General features: G+C 37.0%; 1 protein-coding gene across 2 annotated transcripts in view; it reads right to left on the reverse strand.

The window, feature by feature from the left end:
* Tmem196 (transmembrane protein 196) overlaps positions 1-16,361 on the reverse strand; it is a 48,333-nt gene that overhangs the window by 3,789 nt on the left and 28,183 nt on the right. For both annotated transcript variants that reach the window (XM_042695844.1, XM_042695843.1), the window contains exons 2-3: positions 5,068-5,124; positions 234-488 (exon numbers count right to left, since the gene is read on the reverse strand). In XM_042695844.1, the coding sequence (XP_042551778.1) occupies positions 234-488; positions 5,068-5,124 (312 nt within the window). The remainder of the gene's footprint in view (positions 1-233; positions 489-5,067; positions 5,125-16,361) is intronic.

Raw genomic sequence — 16,361 nt, forward strand, 5'->3', positions numbered from 1 at the left:
GGTTTTGAATAGACAGAGAGGAGACGAAACTCTGTTGAAAATAGGTGTACCTATAAATGGCTGAGGAAAAAGAAAAACCCACGCAAAATAATTGAAAATGCTTTTCTTATCCCAATAGGGCCAACCTTATACAATCTTGCCCCTCCAAATTTTCATCTAAGCTTGTAAGCTGCTTCACCTAGACTGCAGTCTTCATCTCGGGACAGCAGCGGAGGCAAAGGCACAAAACTCACTTTCTCGGCCATCTCATGAGAATGATGCAGGGAGTGCTCCCGCTCTGAGAACATCCTCCTCTGTTCATAGCTGGCTAGGCGGCACGTGAGCCAGGAAGACAGCGTGCAGCCCCCAATTCCAATGCATGCCAGAGACATGGAGGCCAGATGCAGAGGGTACAGGGATGAGGTCTTCTTTGTGACTGCCCGAAGGAACTGAAAGTTGAGGATGCCTCCAATGAGTCCACAGATACAACAGGCTGAAAAGAGGATCATCTAGTAAGGAAAAGAAAGGGGGCATTAATGTAGGGATGGTAAAAAAAAAAAAAAAAAAAAAACAAACAACAAAAACCACCCAGAACCCCATGCCCCAGTGCTGTCACATGTCAAGGATTGCTAAGCCACAAAACACAGAAGGTGCTGGGCACCTGGAGCTCTCTCTTGTTAACCTAGATACTCTGGAGGCTGAGATGTGAAGACTCCAGTTAAAAATCAACCCAGGCAAGATAGGCCATAAGACTCTTATCTCCAGTTAACTACCAAAAAATTAAAATAAAGCCAGAAATGGAGCTCTGGATCAAGTAGTAGAGTTACAGCTTTAAGCAAAACAAAAACAAAAACATTCAGTGACAGCATCCAGGCCTTAAGTTCAAGCTCTAGGACCAGAATACACACACACACACACACACACAGAGAGAGACAGAGACAGAGAGAGAGAGACAGGGAGAGAGACAGAGAGAGACAGAGACACAGAGAGACACCTTCTTGGTGTTTCAAAGAGGTAAGGAGGGGGAGGCAGTGTTTTGGAAATAGAAGCTGGTATAGTGGCTCATTTCTGTAATCACAACTACTGGGAAGACAAAAGCAAGGTGATCATAGCTAGAGGCTAGCCTAGAGAAAGAAGATAGCAAGATATCACTTCAAAAACAAGTGGGAGGGGCTGGGAAGGTGGCTCAGTAGAGTGCTTGCCTTGCATGCCTGAGGCCCTGGGTTCAATTCCTCATAAGCACCCCATAAGCAAAAAGAAAAAAGCCGGAAGTGGTGCTGTGGCTCAAGTGGTAGAGCTCTAAACTTGAGCTGAAGAGCTGAGGGACAGCGCCCAGGCCCAGAGTTCAGACCCCACGACCGGACTCCCTCCCCACCCCCACCCCCCCCCCACCCCCCCCCCCTCGCAAAAAAAAAAAAAAAAAAAAAACAACAAGCGGAATGAAGGTCCAACTGCAGTCCCTTCTGGGGGGGGGTGTGGAATGGGGGGATGGGGTGGGATGGGGGAGTAGAGGTAAGAAGATAACTGTTGGAGGTTAATTTGTGGCAAATACAGGAAGATCCTATCTACAAAGTAATTGAAAGCAACCAAGGCTGGAGGTGTGGCTTAAGTAGTAGCGTGCTTGTCTCAAAAGTGCAAGTTCCTTAATTCAATCCAAATGAACACCTCTGCCCTCCAGAATACAAAGGAAAATAAAGAAGTTGAAGTCAAGGATATCTTCTGAACTCTGAAGTAAACACATCTTTTAGCTAGATTCAGATTAAAATATTTATTTAATAACTATTGTATGCTCCTATGCTAGGAACTATAACAAAAATGTTAGTTTTCTTAGTGCTCCTCTGAGAGAGATACTAATACATATTTTGAAAAAAAGGAATAGTGATCAGGTAACATTGATCTTTAGGGATTTTCTGACCTAAATCCAGTTCGCCCTGTCAATCCTTCCCAAGTATCTAAATATCTTCTCATTGAATTGTCACTAGTTTTACATATTTTTGAATATTTATAAGTTCCTATTGTTCAAACTCAGGAAATTTAGTTAAATCCTTTCTCCTGTTCCCTAAGTGTTTATTTCAATATCTATCTTCTAAACGACCTATGAGCTGGCCTTCTATCTTACAAATCTTTTGTAACGTTCTGTGGTACCACAATGAAATATACACAATAAGTATTCCAAAAATAAGTTTGTACTGAAGCTTTGATTTTTGATCTCATTGTTGGAAAAGCAAAGGTTTGTACTTACAGAGTTGTGCAGAATGAAGTGCAATGCTTTCTGCATAATAAATGCCCTGTAAGCACTTACTGTGAGAAACTCAATTGAATATTTAAAAAATTTTAATCTTTTTGCTTTTGGGTAACAGGTTTAACTCATTCCTATAGTCTTCTAGGGTAATAGTAATTTAATCATCCAATCTTATTTCTATTCTCTGTAGTACAGTAAGCAAACACCTCTTCCCATGCATCCCCACACCTGCTTGCTTGGGATGGAACCCAAGGCCTGATGAATGCTAGGCAAGTACTCTACCACTACACCTCTACTCCTAACCTTCCTTGTATATTAATGTACCCTGTTCTCCCCACTCCTCCCCACTCCCTGTGCCCCTCAAGGATATTTTTAGTTCCTTGGAAACAATTTCCCATTTTCCTTGGACTCTTGCAAAATGCAAGTCTCAATCTTTCCTGAAAGGCTTCCTAGCCTTCATAGATTAACTCCTTTACTACAGTTCCCCAGGGAAGACAGCTTTATAACTCACTTTAGCATTCACCTGTATGTTATAAGGTATTATTTGTTGTTTACAGTTGAGTTTAGCAAGTGCTTATTTAGCATCTGCTAGCCCTAATGAGGCAGCTGCTGACATTGCAGAAAAACAAATAGTTTATAATGATTTCCCTTGAGGGTATTGTGATCTTGTGAAAGCAAAGAGACAAAGAGTCAATATGACATTATAAAGAGAGGGAGAGAGAGAGAGAGAGAAAGAGAGAGAGAGAGAGAGAGAGAGAACGCTAAATGGCTGGGAAAAAGGAACTTGGCCTAATCAGTGTTTAGAGGCTTTATTGGCAATATGCATCTCAGCTCAGTGCATAGAGTTCCTATGTAAATGGATGTATGAGTGAAAGAACCACAGGAATATTTCTATGGATAAATGAAATAGCACAAGGAAGAAAGGTAGTGATATGGTAGTTGGTTCAATTTCTCCAACTTATTCCCCCTTTACTTAATTGTATCTGTCTGAGTACTTCCATCAGAGCTGAAAACCATTGATGGAGAAGTAAAATCTATTTTTTATTAGATTAAGTAAAACGCTGAAAATTGGCTACCAAATCATTCCCTCAAATCGCAGCTCATAACTCACAATTTAAAGTAAAATTAACCAATTATGAATATAACTGACAGCTAGTATGCTGTTTCTTGAGTATACATTTAATAGTTTACACATTCTCAGAAAATATGAAGAAACATTGCATTCTAGCCTTCAAATAATGAATTACTGTTAGTCTTAATTTTCCCTCACGAGAAAACCCACATCTGCACAGTGCTATTCTCATTAATTCTTTAAAAGCATGGTACTTCATTAACATATGTTCTTAATTCACCTAAGAATTAGACATTAAATTTTGTATGCAAGTTCATAACCATATACAATTATTGAATTCCACCAGGCAGAAGGTTCTAGTTCTAGACTGATGGGAGACTATAGATTGCTTGAGGCTTAATGCCATCAATGGAATCCTTTCCGTTAATGGAAAAGTATAGAAGATGCTATACCCTTGTACAGATAGACATAACTCACATCCATCTATAATTTCTAAAATCTTCAGGCCCTAAAAATTTAGAAGAGAGTTAGAAAAACAGAACAGAAACATTATTATACTTCCCTCCTTCCTTGCTTTGATTCTTCTTTCATTTTTCTTCCTTGCCCCTCCCTCCCTCCCTCCCTCCCTCCCTCCCTCCCTCCCTCCCTTCCTCCCTTTCCTTTCCTTTCCTTTCCTTCCTTTCTTCCTTCCTTCCTTCCTTCCTTCCTTCCTTCCTTCCATCTTTAAATAGACATCCATAAGGAATTTTGGTAGAGGAAAAATGTAGAAAGAGTGAAGGCCATGTCCAAAGAATGATAGAATCATAGATACCATCTAAACATATCCTCCAATATTTGGGGGAAGGGGTTTGATTTAAGTAGTAGAGTAGCTGCTTACTAAGGAAGAAGGCAGGGTTCAATCCCTAGTACTATGAGGGGAAAATAGCATGATTAAAGAAAGGAGTAAAGTGGAAATAACTGTAGTTCTCCTTGTTCTTGGCCTTGCTCCTATAGTAGGATTCTCCCTTAACCACCCTTTTCCTTTTTAATGTCAAAAGTTACTTCCTGGAGGCCTTGTGTAGCATGGATTTTACCAGTTTGTAAAGGTTTATGATCTTTCCTCCAGGACTCAATAAAATAAGCCATGTTTTTTTACTTCTTTGCAAACTCTCATAAAATGTCATGGAAGGGCACTTTGCCACGCACGGGTTTCCTCTGGCCAATGCCGCAGTGAACAGGTGCATGCTCCCTAACACGGAAAACATCTGAATGCAGTTATGTGTGCACTCACAATAATAAAATGAAGCAAAATAAATCTCCAAGAATTAAATATATAACCATAGCAACACTGCAGTCTTGGTGCTTTGCAAAATTAGCTTCAGTCAAAGAAAGCCAGTAATCCTTAAGGCCAGTTTTATATTTAACCCAGCTAAGTTTCCCATTGACTCAGACTTTACCTTCAGTTCACTGAAGAGTTCAGGTGATTGCCTGGGAGGGTTTTAGTAGAAAATCAGGGAGACTTTCATCCACAGCAGAAATTCAAGTTAGCATTTTCATGTATTTAAAGAGCATCTCAAAGGGATTTTTTAATGTTGCTGTTTTGTCATAGACTTTAATACTAGTTGTATTTGAAACAAAAAACCTAGGATATTCCAGTCTCTTTTTTATTCTAAATTAGTAACTTTCTGTGCAAGAGTACTTGGTAATCATCAAGTTTGCTTTTGAACTCTTATATTTCAAACACTTCAATGCACAACACAAAAATGGCAAAAACTTACAAGAAGGAAAAACTTACGACAAGTCCTGATTTTTTTTTGGCGCACAATATTCCACATACACCACAAAGAAGAAACTGCAAAGGAAAAAAGAAGACAATTTTTTTTATTTAAAGATAAGAGAACTCTTAGAACCTGGCCTACTATAATTCATTCATGACACTTGCTCCAGGGAAGCCCAAATGTTTTTACATTACCATCAAAACTGGGAAAGGAAAATACCTCATTCTAAAGTGTAAGAGCTGAAAGTGCACACATACTTTATGAAAAAAAATGTTTGCAATGTCACTAAATGTAATTGTGGGATTTAACCAAAACTTAAATCAGTTTTGTATAATTTAACATTAGGCAAAATTATGACATGGAGGACATTAGAACTTTGTCCATTCTAGTTTTCTTTCACTTCCTTCTTCTCCCATCCTGCTAAAGCTAGATAATCTAGCACCGATAAACACATAAGACATTAAATATGAGATGTTTCTACAGGTATATCATTCATATCTCGCAAATGGAAATGGCAACTTCATTCTACCAGAAAGGACTCTTGAGGATATATGTCAAAAAATCCAAAGAGAGGAACTTATTAATGTCACGCGGTTTCATGTAAGCCAGAAAATTCATGACTTAACTGCTTTGCGAAAGCAGTTACATCACATTATCTACCAATGATATAGACATTTTGATTATCATAAAATAGCTAGTTAAATTTGCATAGAAACATATAAGGCCATTTGACTCTAAATTTGCACATATAACTGGCTTGGCCTAATTGTATAAATAAAAAATTGTATAAATAAACAATATAAATATATATATGAAAACTCACTTCCATTTGACTTTAAAAAGTTTGCAATTTCAAATAGGAACTAATAATATAACTGGCTTCAACTAAGTGTTTCAGGACTAGATATATTTTTAAATATATCATAATATTTTACAGTTTATCTGAAATAATTTGCATATGAGAAGCAACAATAAAATTTGCTGAAAAATAATGAGTAAAAAAAACTTGGGTAACATAATTTTCCTTATAGAACAGCAAGATGAAAACTGGGAGAAAATGAGGGAAAGGTGACACTGTTAAAAAAGAAATGTACTCAATACCTGACTTATGTAAACTGTAACCTCTCTGTAAACCATCTTTACAATAAAAATGAAAAAGCAAAACAAAAAATGCAATAAAAGAGAGCAAGATGATTGTAGGCTAGGCAATGGTACAAAAAGACAGGGCACACAAGGAGGTATGAGAATTTGAAACATAATCTGGATGACCTGTAAAATTAGTCAAGAATCAAGATCATTTATGCAGTCAGTAAAATTGGCTATATCTGTTCACCTTCTCTAACACATAAAGGTAACAGGAAAGACAACAGTTTATGAAAGTACATGTGCCACAATAGTTTGGATAGTATAAAACCATGAAAAGATAGAAACCCACAGCCTTATGAAACTTGAAAACTTGCAAATACTTAAAATGTCCTATGAAGCCATTTCTGAGTGACTGTTTTCTCAGCACCCTCTGTTACAGAAGTATAAACTTCTTTTTCTTTTTTCTGTTGGTCATGGGGCTTGAATTCTGGGCCTGGGCGCTGTCTTTGAGCTCTTCAGCTCAAGGAGAGTGCTCTACCACTTGAGCCACAGCACCACTTCTGGTTTTCTGGTAGCTTATTGGAGATAAGAGTCTCATGGAGTTTCCTGCCCAGGCTGGCTTTGAATCATGATCCTCAGATCTCAGCCTCCTGAGTAGCTAGGATTACAGGCATGAGCCATCGATGCTCAGCCATCTTTGACTTCTTGTAGAGTCTTTTCTATTGATTCCATCTCATAAACTTCAAAGTTATTACATATATCTATATATATGTACTTGCTTCTAATTATGTACTTAGTGCTCCAAGATTCAGATAAAAACGGAAACATGTCCTTCTCCTTACCTTTCTGTGTCTAATCCATTATTCAACCTGAGAGTCCATTTACACAGAATTCATTCTTGAGATATTATGAATGCAGTATAGTTTTGTGTTCTTTAGACCTGTCTATAAATATCATCAATATTTATTTGCAGTAAAATTCAAAGAACTACAGGAACATAAGCAAAGATTTCCATCCCAGCCACCTGTTTGAGGGGAGACAAAAATTGCTATTTCTTATTTTATCAATTGACTTGGAAGGAGCTAAGGAATAAGATTTCAGGGCCACTTATCTATTTTGGGGAAGAGAAAGGGAATAACAAGGGCCAAAGAGTAAACCAATGCAACAGCGATTCATACAAGACAGTATGTTGGAAATGAATGTTACAACTTGGGGAGGGAAGAGTGGGAGGGTAGGGAAAGTGAAAAAAACAAGGGAGAGGGTAACAATGTTTGACAAGAAATGTACTCATTACCTTACTTATGTAACTGTAACCCCTCTGACATCATCCTTACAATAAAATGAAATAAAAAGATTTCAGGGCTGGGGAGGAGAAGGTCCAGTAGTAAGGAAATTAAGCAGTAGTTTTCCATTTTCCTTGGCTCTGGAGGGTAAAAACTAAGAGCTACTTTTGTTAGGGTACCCACGTTCTACATTCCACATTCCTTAGAGGAAATTTGAGAAAAAGATAGACACATGTAACAGGAAGTATACAAAATAATGGATTTCTTAGTAAAATTTAAGAAATCTTGACTTAAATTTAGTCATTGTATTTTATTAAGAGTCTGAGTTAGTATGCTTCTAATATTATAATGAAATGCTTTTCAAAAGGAACTTTTAGTTCAAGCAGTGTACATTATATCGGCAAATCCAACCAGGAGTGTTCAGTGGACATCTGGTCACATATAGATGTTATCTTTGCCATTGTCATAGTTAATTTTTGATGTATTAAACCAATTTGAAAACAAATCATTGTATTATAGTCCAACAGTAAATGTCCTTACCTTAAAAGGGAATTTATAATATTTCAAAGTACCTTTTGTTGTTGTTCACCATAACTTTATCTAGAGTGCATAGAATTTGTACTCATCATGAAATCATTTACCAAGTAAAATACAAATTTGCAGCCAGACTCTATTGACTGACTCTTGTAACTTGTTACTCAGGAAACTGAGGTCTGAGGATCCCAATTCAAAGGCAGCTAGGGCAAAAATCTCCGTGAATGTTTTAATCTCCATGTAACCAGCAAAAGGCAAGAAGTGGAGGTGTAGGTCTAGTAATAAGAGTACCAGCCTTCAGCAATAAAGCCAAATGAAAGCATTCCCTGAATTCCAGTCCAGGTACCAATGCAACAACAACAAATAGTTAAAAGGAACTGTAGCCACTGTAGCCGCTGGTTCTGTGTGTGTGTGTGTGTGTGTGTATGTACACACATCCCATGAATTAAGGACACAATCTCACATGAGAAATAGAATTCTATTTCTCAGAAAATGATCTGTTTAAATCCAATGAAGTTTATATGCTTCACTTTTATTCTGAAGCATTGCCAGTATAGCCAGTACAACTATAAGAAATGAATTACTATACAATAAAATAAATTACATTAGTGCTCCAAATGAAATTGTATTGGACTCCAATCTAGAATAGAATAAATAGATAACTAAGATTTGATTTGTGGGATAAAATGGAGTTTTTATGGAAACAGTGTTCTCTGTTTTCAGCATATTTCTTTTGTGAAGTTTTCTGCTGTATTGTCACCAAATACTTGTACAAAGGAGATTTCCGCTTTTTGTGTTCAGAGATGCAAAGATATAATTTCCACATGAACAAGACAAAACTGATAAATTGCAGAATGCCATCTTTTCTAGAAATTAAGAAACTAAATTCCATGGATGTAAGTACCTCCATTTAGGGATGGTCAAGTTCCTCCAAGGGAAATATGGAAGGGAGGAAGAAAATCATGTCACCTGTCCCAAAGTGTGGCAGGAAGAAACATTGTAGTCATGCTGCTATGTGTGTACGTGTAGGTGTGTTATATGCTTGTATATGCACTGCATGTGTTAGATATGTATGTACTGTGTGTGTGAGGAGAGATGTGCTCTATGCTGAACACCTTTCTTTTACAAAACAATAACATTAAGCCCCTGACAAAGAAAACAGCAAAACCTTCTATTTTAGAATGTAAGAAAACACACAGTTTGGAAATAACAGAGGCTGAACTTTAAGCTATATTGTTCATCCAAATGAGACTTTAAGAAAGACATCCATATTTGGTCAACAGCATGCAGGTTGACAGAATTATATCCTTCACAGAGATCTGTGTTCAAATCATCCAACCATGTGAATATGACTTCATAAGGCAAAAGGCAAATGTGATTAAGTTAAGGGTATTGAGATGGGGAGCCCATTGTGGAAATATTATTATTATTATTGTTGTTGTTGTTGGTCGTGGGGCTTGAACTCTGGGCTTGGGCGCTTTCCCTGAGCTCTTCAGCTCAAGGTGAGTGCTCTACCTCTTGAGCTACAGCGCCACTTCCGGTTTTCTAGTGGTTAATTGGAGATAAGAGTCTCATGGACTTTCCTGCCTGGGCTGGCTTTGAACTATGATCCTTAGATCCCAGCCTCCTGAGTAACTAGGATTACAGGCGTGAGCCACTGACGCCTGGCTATGAAATATTATATTTTAAAGGTAATTATGTAAGTCTTTTAAGACAAAAGCAAGGAAAAAAGCATATAATATTAGAAACATGAAGTATATTATAGAGAACCAGCACGTAATGAAGTGTCCAATGAACAAAGAAACAATCAAGCCTATATTGATTAAGGTTTGTTGAAAGGCCAAAGAATTGAGAACATCCAATGACCAAAGTTCAAACAAATTGACCAGCAAAATAAGAAGTCTTGGTTTAATACCCAGTTGTACAATAAATATCCATAACATCTGACATATTAGATGATTATAACTCAATAAATGAGGAGACAAGACAAATATTCTATGCAGAAAATTCTAAATAATTCATGTAGATATTTGGTTTTCAAGAAGGCAAAGCATAGCTCCTTTCCTCATTACATGTGACTGATACATAATGATTTCCTTCAAAAAAATATCCTATGGAAAGGGAGAAGAAGTAACCTCAGGATGTAGAGATCAAAGAAATACTAGCCCAGTCAGGTGAGCAAGGTCAATACCAACAGTGATAAGTCATATTGATCAGCAGAACCCTTGATATAAGGTATGATCAGAATGGTAAGCATGTCCATTGTCATCATTTGTGCTCAACATCAGAATGAACAACTGATAATCAGAAGAAATGAAAGACACTAAAGTTGGAAATTTGGAGACAAGATATTTGAGAATAAAATGATTGATCCATAACAGTTCCAAGAGAAACAACTTTAAAGTTTACTATGAGAAGTGGCGCTGTGGCTCAAGTGGTAGAGTGCTCGCCTTGAGCTGAAGAGCTGAGGGACAGACAGCATCCAGGCCCAGAGTTCAAGCCCCACGACCAACAAAAAAGGAAGTAAAATCTACTATAACTATAATTAATGAAGTTGATTTAGGAAGGTGGCAAGACAAACTATCTGGACATTAATCATATTGGTGCATACACACAAAATGGGAAAATATAATTGGAGAAACACAATTTTTAATATAAAATAATGCCCTAAAATACATTGTATAATCCAGATGTTAGCCACAGAAGAACACCAAAAATATGAACAAGGAACATAATGGATTTATACAAGTGAAAATAAACATGACTGTTATAGTATGGTGTTTTTTAAAATGGGAATCATTCCTTTTAATTTCTTATCTTCAATGATGGGTCACACTAGAAAGCATTTTATAAAAATATGTATTTATTATTGGATTGTATTAGTTATATAGTAGGCATAACTCATTTTTGCATCTCCGTACATTTGCACTGTATTCTCATCCTTCTCAAAGAGAGCATCATCAATAAAACAGAGAGTTAGTCATCACCAGATAAAGGAGCTGATTGTAACTTGGTCTAGGATTTCTAGTCTTCAGAAATGTGAGCAATACATTTCTGTTGTTTATAAATTATTCAGTAAAAAATATTTTGCCATAGTTCCCAACAGAGTATGACAATGGATAGAATAGTTTAAAATGCAAAGTATGCTAATAGCGTTAATTTTATTTGTTAACATGATTCCATTGAACACTAAAAATTTATACTTTTAAAAATTAGAAAAATGACTCTAAAGTTTGCATTAAAAGTACGTATCTTGCAGAGGTAGGGTCTAGTAGAATGAGCTATAGAGTTGTTCAATATTAATCACAGATACTAAAACGTATGTTAAAACATTAATAATGGAAATAGAATGACATTTTCATATGCATAGGAAAACTGAACAAAGGAATAGGATTATCATGTACATAAAATCCACCATATAATAAAATGGTATCTCTTAGCAGTTTTGAAAAGATTTCATAAATCGTGTTTGTGCACTTGTATGTCCATTTGGAATAAACAAAATTAGATCTACAATTTGCAGAACATTAGCATGATAGCCTATAGTCCATAGGTTTAATTTGCAAATAAAATAAGATTAGTAGTAGAAATAGAATTTATTACTTTGAAGTGATAAAGATCTTTGGAGTAATGATCCACAAAGAAGACTTGGTTTATTAAAGTACTGTGAGCTAAGAAAGAAAAACTCAAAAAATATGAAAAACTTCTTACATTGCAAATACACCCCCCCCCAACACACATCCAAGTTCATTCTGGGAAATAATTTGCAGCTAAAGACAATGGATGAATATTTCTAATGTAAAATGAACTGTGAAAAATTAATAAGGGACTAATGATCTAATCATATCATCCAAATTTATGAGCAGATGATTGTTGAAATGCAAGTGACTTTCAAATGTAAATAAGTTTAACTTCACCTACAATGACACAAATTCAATTTCAAACTACCTCAGAGAAGTTCTGCAAATTATCTGATTGGCAGAAGTCTTAAAGTTTAATAATAAGTTTGATGATCTTGGCAAAGATCTAGATAATCAGATATTTGTGTACTGCCATTGACAGAAAGTTGGCAGCAGCTCTCAAGATATCATGTGTATAAAACATAGTTATACATAAGTGTGCATTATTCTTTGCCCTAGAAATTTATCTGAGAATTTATCTTACTAGTGTAGGTACCTACACACGAGCAGAGTTATCTCTGGGTCAAATTGTTTATATTAGAATTGTTAGTAAATCCACAAGATGGACAATCCTAAATGCCAATCAGCAGAGAATTAGTTATATTTACTGGAGTTCCTTGCATCTATTAAAAATATGAGACTGACCAGGTACTGGTGGCTCATGCTTGTAATCTAGCTACTCAGAAGGCAGAGATCTGAGGAGTATGGTTCAAAGCCAGCACAGGCAGGAAACTCCAAAGAATGACTTTTGAGGACCATTTCCATCAGAATGACATGGGGATACTGGCTACAAATTCAGGCTCACAGACCTCTGTTGAATCAAATTTGGGTGGGTGAAGCCGAGGAATCTGTACTTGGATCCATCCCAATGTAACTATTATGCTGTGAGAGCATTGCTTGGAGTAAGAGCACTGATTTAATTATCTGCTTTCCCTTTAGATGGAGGCAGCCCTGCCAAACTGGTCAGACATGGGACCTGACGAAAGAGGAGAAATCCTGGAGGGTGACTAGAAGGGAGCAATGATAGGTGCCTAGCATTTGATCTCAGAGACTCTAGGCTGGTAGAAAGAACCAACGTTCTTTCCGGAAGAAAAAACAAGAAACAAAAACTCATACTCTTTACAAAGAGCATTCATCTTTCTATTTCCAGGTGTTAAGCTATTTTACAAAATACTCAAGCAGAAGTCAAGTGTCTCATTCACACTTATGTCTCCATCAGTCATGGGAGAATAGAATTAAAATTGCTTTCTCTAGACCTGATTTTAGACATTTTATTCCATTACATGACAATTTCTTTTTGCCGATTTCTTTCATAAAAGTACTGGGTGTAGAAGAGGAGTTTTGAACGTCCCTTTGGGCTTAACTTGTATCTCTGTTTCTTAATTATGTTGAACTATTGGGGACCTGGAAATCTGCACTGAAGCAAAGGACTGACAATATTCCACACACAGACTTGAAGATTGAGGGAAATCCTTCTTCAAGGGACATAAGGGAATGGACATTTTCCTACCCGATTATTTCTATACTTCCTATTAAGGAGTGTGGAGTGGTTGACTAGAGAACTCTGAAACAAACACAGGAAATAATTTTACATCTGCATGTGCTTTTTTCTCTTTCTCTGGCAATCTTATCATGCATATTTTAGATCAGCATAATTTTCTTTTTGTATATATTTCTCCTAGAGTTTATCCACATACATAATTGGTGCATGAAAACTAAGAGATTGGAAAGTAAACCAGATGAAGTATTTCCAAATTCCACAGAAAACCAATGAGTTGCCGAATGAAATTTTTAATTTCACCTGAGGTTTCTGGGAGGGGAAGTGTTGTAATTCTCCATATATCTACCCAGTTAACTTTAAATTAGTTATACAGAACAGCAAATATGTGTGGCCTCTTTCCAGTAGTTCCTTCAATTTGATGATCAGAGTTCTAACAGGTTCACGAGGTCAAAAGGGAGACTTGACATTCCATTTCGAAGAGGAACATTACAGAATTATAAAATTGAAAAGTAACCATAAGTTTCTCTAACATTATAAATTCCTCATTGTCTCCAAGAGTCTAAAATAAGATCTTACAGGAACATGAACCTGGCTGTAAAAACACGATTCTGGGAAATGATTCTGGAGAGTCAGGTTTTTAAGAACTAGATTCTGGAAGGAAGCATTGTAATTGAAGTACAAGAACACTGCGGATGATTTATGAACTATGGACCCAGGGAAGTGGCTGCATTTCTAGCTTGTTTAAGAATAGCTCTGAATGGTGGTTTCTGAGCCTCATTGATTTGTGTTATTAACGTGGTAGCTTTCAGCTTCCTCTGCATGAAGAACATCATAAAATCATTTGGAACCTTTCTTCTGACCTTTCACTGGCTAATTTCTTCATAACTCCACAATTTTATCACATCATCCGAGTTGCATAGAGGACTTGACACTTGTAATGTTATGTAAGATGTTATTACAATGAATAAGCAATAACTGGTACTCTCAACAGAGCCAGATAATAGGTACTGGCTCATAAAATAACCAAAAGATTAAGCCTGACAGGTTTTCTATTTCCTGGAGTTGAGGTGTGCCTTTACTGAAAAGCCCACAAAGGTTACAGGAAGAAATAATAATGTGGCAAAAAAAAGAAGTGGGGTTGGAAAAAGACTTGGCTTATGGGTTTTGGAGAAATTATTAACCACATCACTGTTTATCAGTATACTTCAGCATAATCTTCATTTGTCTCAGAGGAAGAGAGGCTGCAGAATGGCTCAGCAGAGAGGGGCTTTTATGCTCATGGTCCAGTCCTTTCATTTTGACTCCTGTTGAAGGACCCAAGAAGGAAAATTACTTCTTGAGTATTCTGTTGGAAGAAATTTTCTAATGTCCATAGTCACTTCAAAAGTGTGAAACACTTACTATGTAGACTCTCTCATTCAATGTTTCTAGAATTGAAAAACTCCTATTTTAAGATTTCTGTTTTGTGGGTAGAGAAATTATGATGCCAATAGTTTCACACAGCAGGTCAGGGCAAGGACATGCTTTTAATAATGGAGGCTTGGAGTTCCTATCATCACTCATTGTGCCTTTTATTATGAAATAAATAACTTGTCTAAATATTCTCTTTAATAGACACATAGTAAAATGTTCTCATTAAAGGTTTTAAGCTTATCACATTAACACAAACTTCTTCCTCCGATTTTTTTTGGAGGGCAGATTATACTGAGGTTTGAACTTACTAGCCACGTGCTCTACCATTTAAAGCATGGCTCCAGACTCATGTTGTTTTAGGATAGGGTAGGGTATCATGTTTTAACCTGGGTCCAGCCTCAGACTGAAATCCTCCTACTTATGCCTCCTAAGTAGTTGGAACCAAAGGCATGACCACTATGTCTAGATGAAGAAGCGTTTATTTTTCTTCATCGACACTATCACACTCAGAGTTCCTTTGGTGCTCTTGCTCAGTTGCAGTAAAACTTAAAGTAAGTCCCTTTCCATTTATCCCACTTTGTTTCTGCTATTTTCAAAGGGTCATGACTGAAATACAAGGGGACACAAAGGAAAATTAACAAATAGCTCATGGAATATTCATTCCTTGTTCACCCCACATCCTGCCAAGGCCCATGTACTGAGAGTCCTGAGAGGATATCAAACTTTAGGAGTTGAAGAGCCAGAGACCACTTCCATGGGCATCTGCTATCAATTGGTACCATTCTGTTTTATTCTGGGTTTATTTTGTATCAAAAAGAAGAGTTTTTTTGCACTTCACTCTGATTTCTACTGAGGTGTTTTAAAACCAAATAACTCAGGGGACCTGCATTTTATTGACTTTAAAGTGATGAGGCCATAAAAATACCTGTGCTTGAGATTATATGATTACTGGCAGATAAGCTATTAGCAAAAGATAAGCTGTTCACAAGGTATCTATTTATGCTACAGGATGGGCTGTATTTACAACTTGAATCTATTCTAGGGCCTATTTAGGAGACTGGGGGTACCATAAAATGTAGGCTATTATTTCTGGATCTCAGTGCTAAATCCAACCAGCCATGGAGCTGAGTTACATCTAGGAAGTTTTAACTCCATTAACAGAGAGTAACCTGGGCTTCCTGATAACATTAAAAAGATTCTTTGCCAGGCACTGATGGCTCATGCCTATAATCCTAGCTACTCAGGAGGCTGAGATCTGAGGATCATGGTTCAAAGCTAGCCCGGGCAGGAAAGTCTGTGAGACTATATCCAATAAAAACCCACTAGAAAACAGGAAGTGGCGCTGTGGCTCAAACGGTAGAGCACTCACCTTGAGCTGAAGAGCACAGGCACAGAGCCCAAGCCCAGAGTTCAAGCCCCATGACCGACCAAAGAAAAAAAAAGATTCTTTGACTGTAAATCCTGAGAGAGATGGTGACAAGCCACCTATGAGAAGTTGAAATAACTCTGACAGGCTACTGAATTAGAATTCTGTGAAAGATGCTGACATTGTGGTTCATAGCAACTTGCCATTTGGCTAATGCTCCCATTTCAAAGAATTGGGGTTCTGTGCTACACATAGGGCATTATGCAATCTATCTCTGATTACACACAAGACACTTTTAGAGTCCTTCAGTGTCCTGGGTACAGATGTACTGGTTACTTGAGACAATTTGCTATAGAAGAGTCAGGTAATAGTTTAAGTTTGGTGACATTAACTGAAGAAATAGCCACACTAGTTACAAAAAATACCTTTTGCTACTTAAAATTAATAG

Source organism: Dipodomys spectabilis, unplaced genomic scaffold (genome assembly GCF_019054845.1).
Source record: "Dipodomys spectabilis isolate Male_0828 unplaced genomic scaffold, ASM1905484v1 ptg000190l, whole genome shotgun sequence".
Lineage (NCBI taxonomy): Eukaryota > Metazoa > Chordata > Mammalia > Rodentia > Heteromyidae > Dipodomys > Dipodomys spectabilis.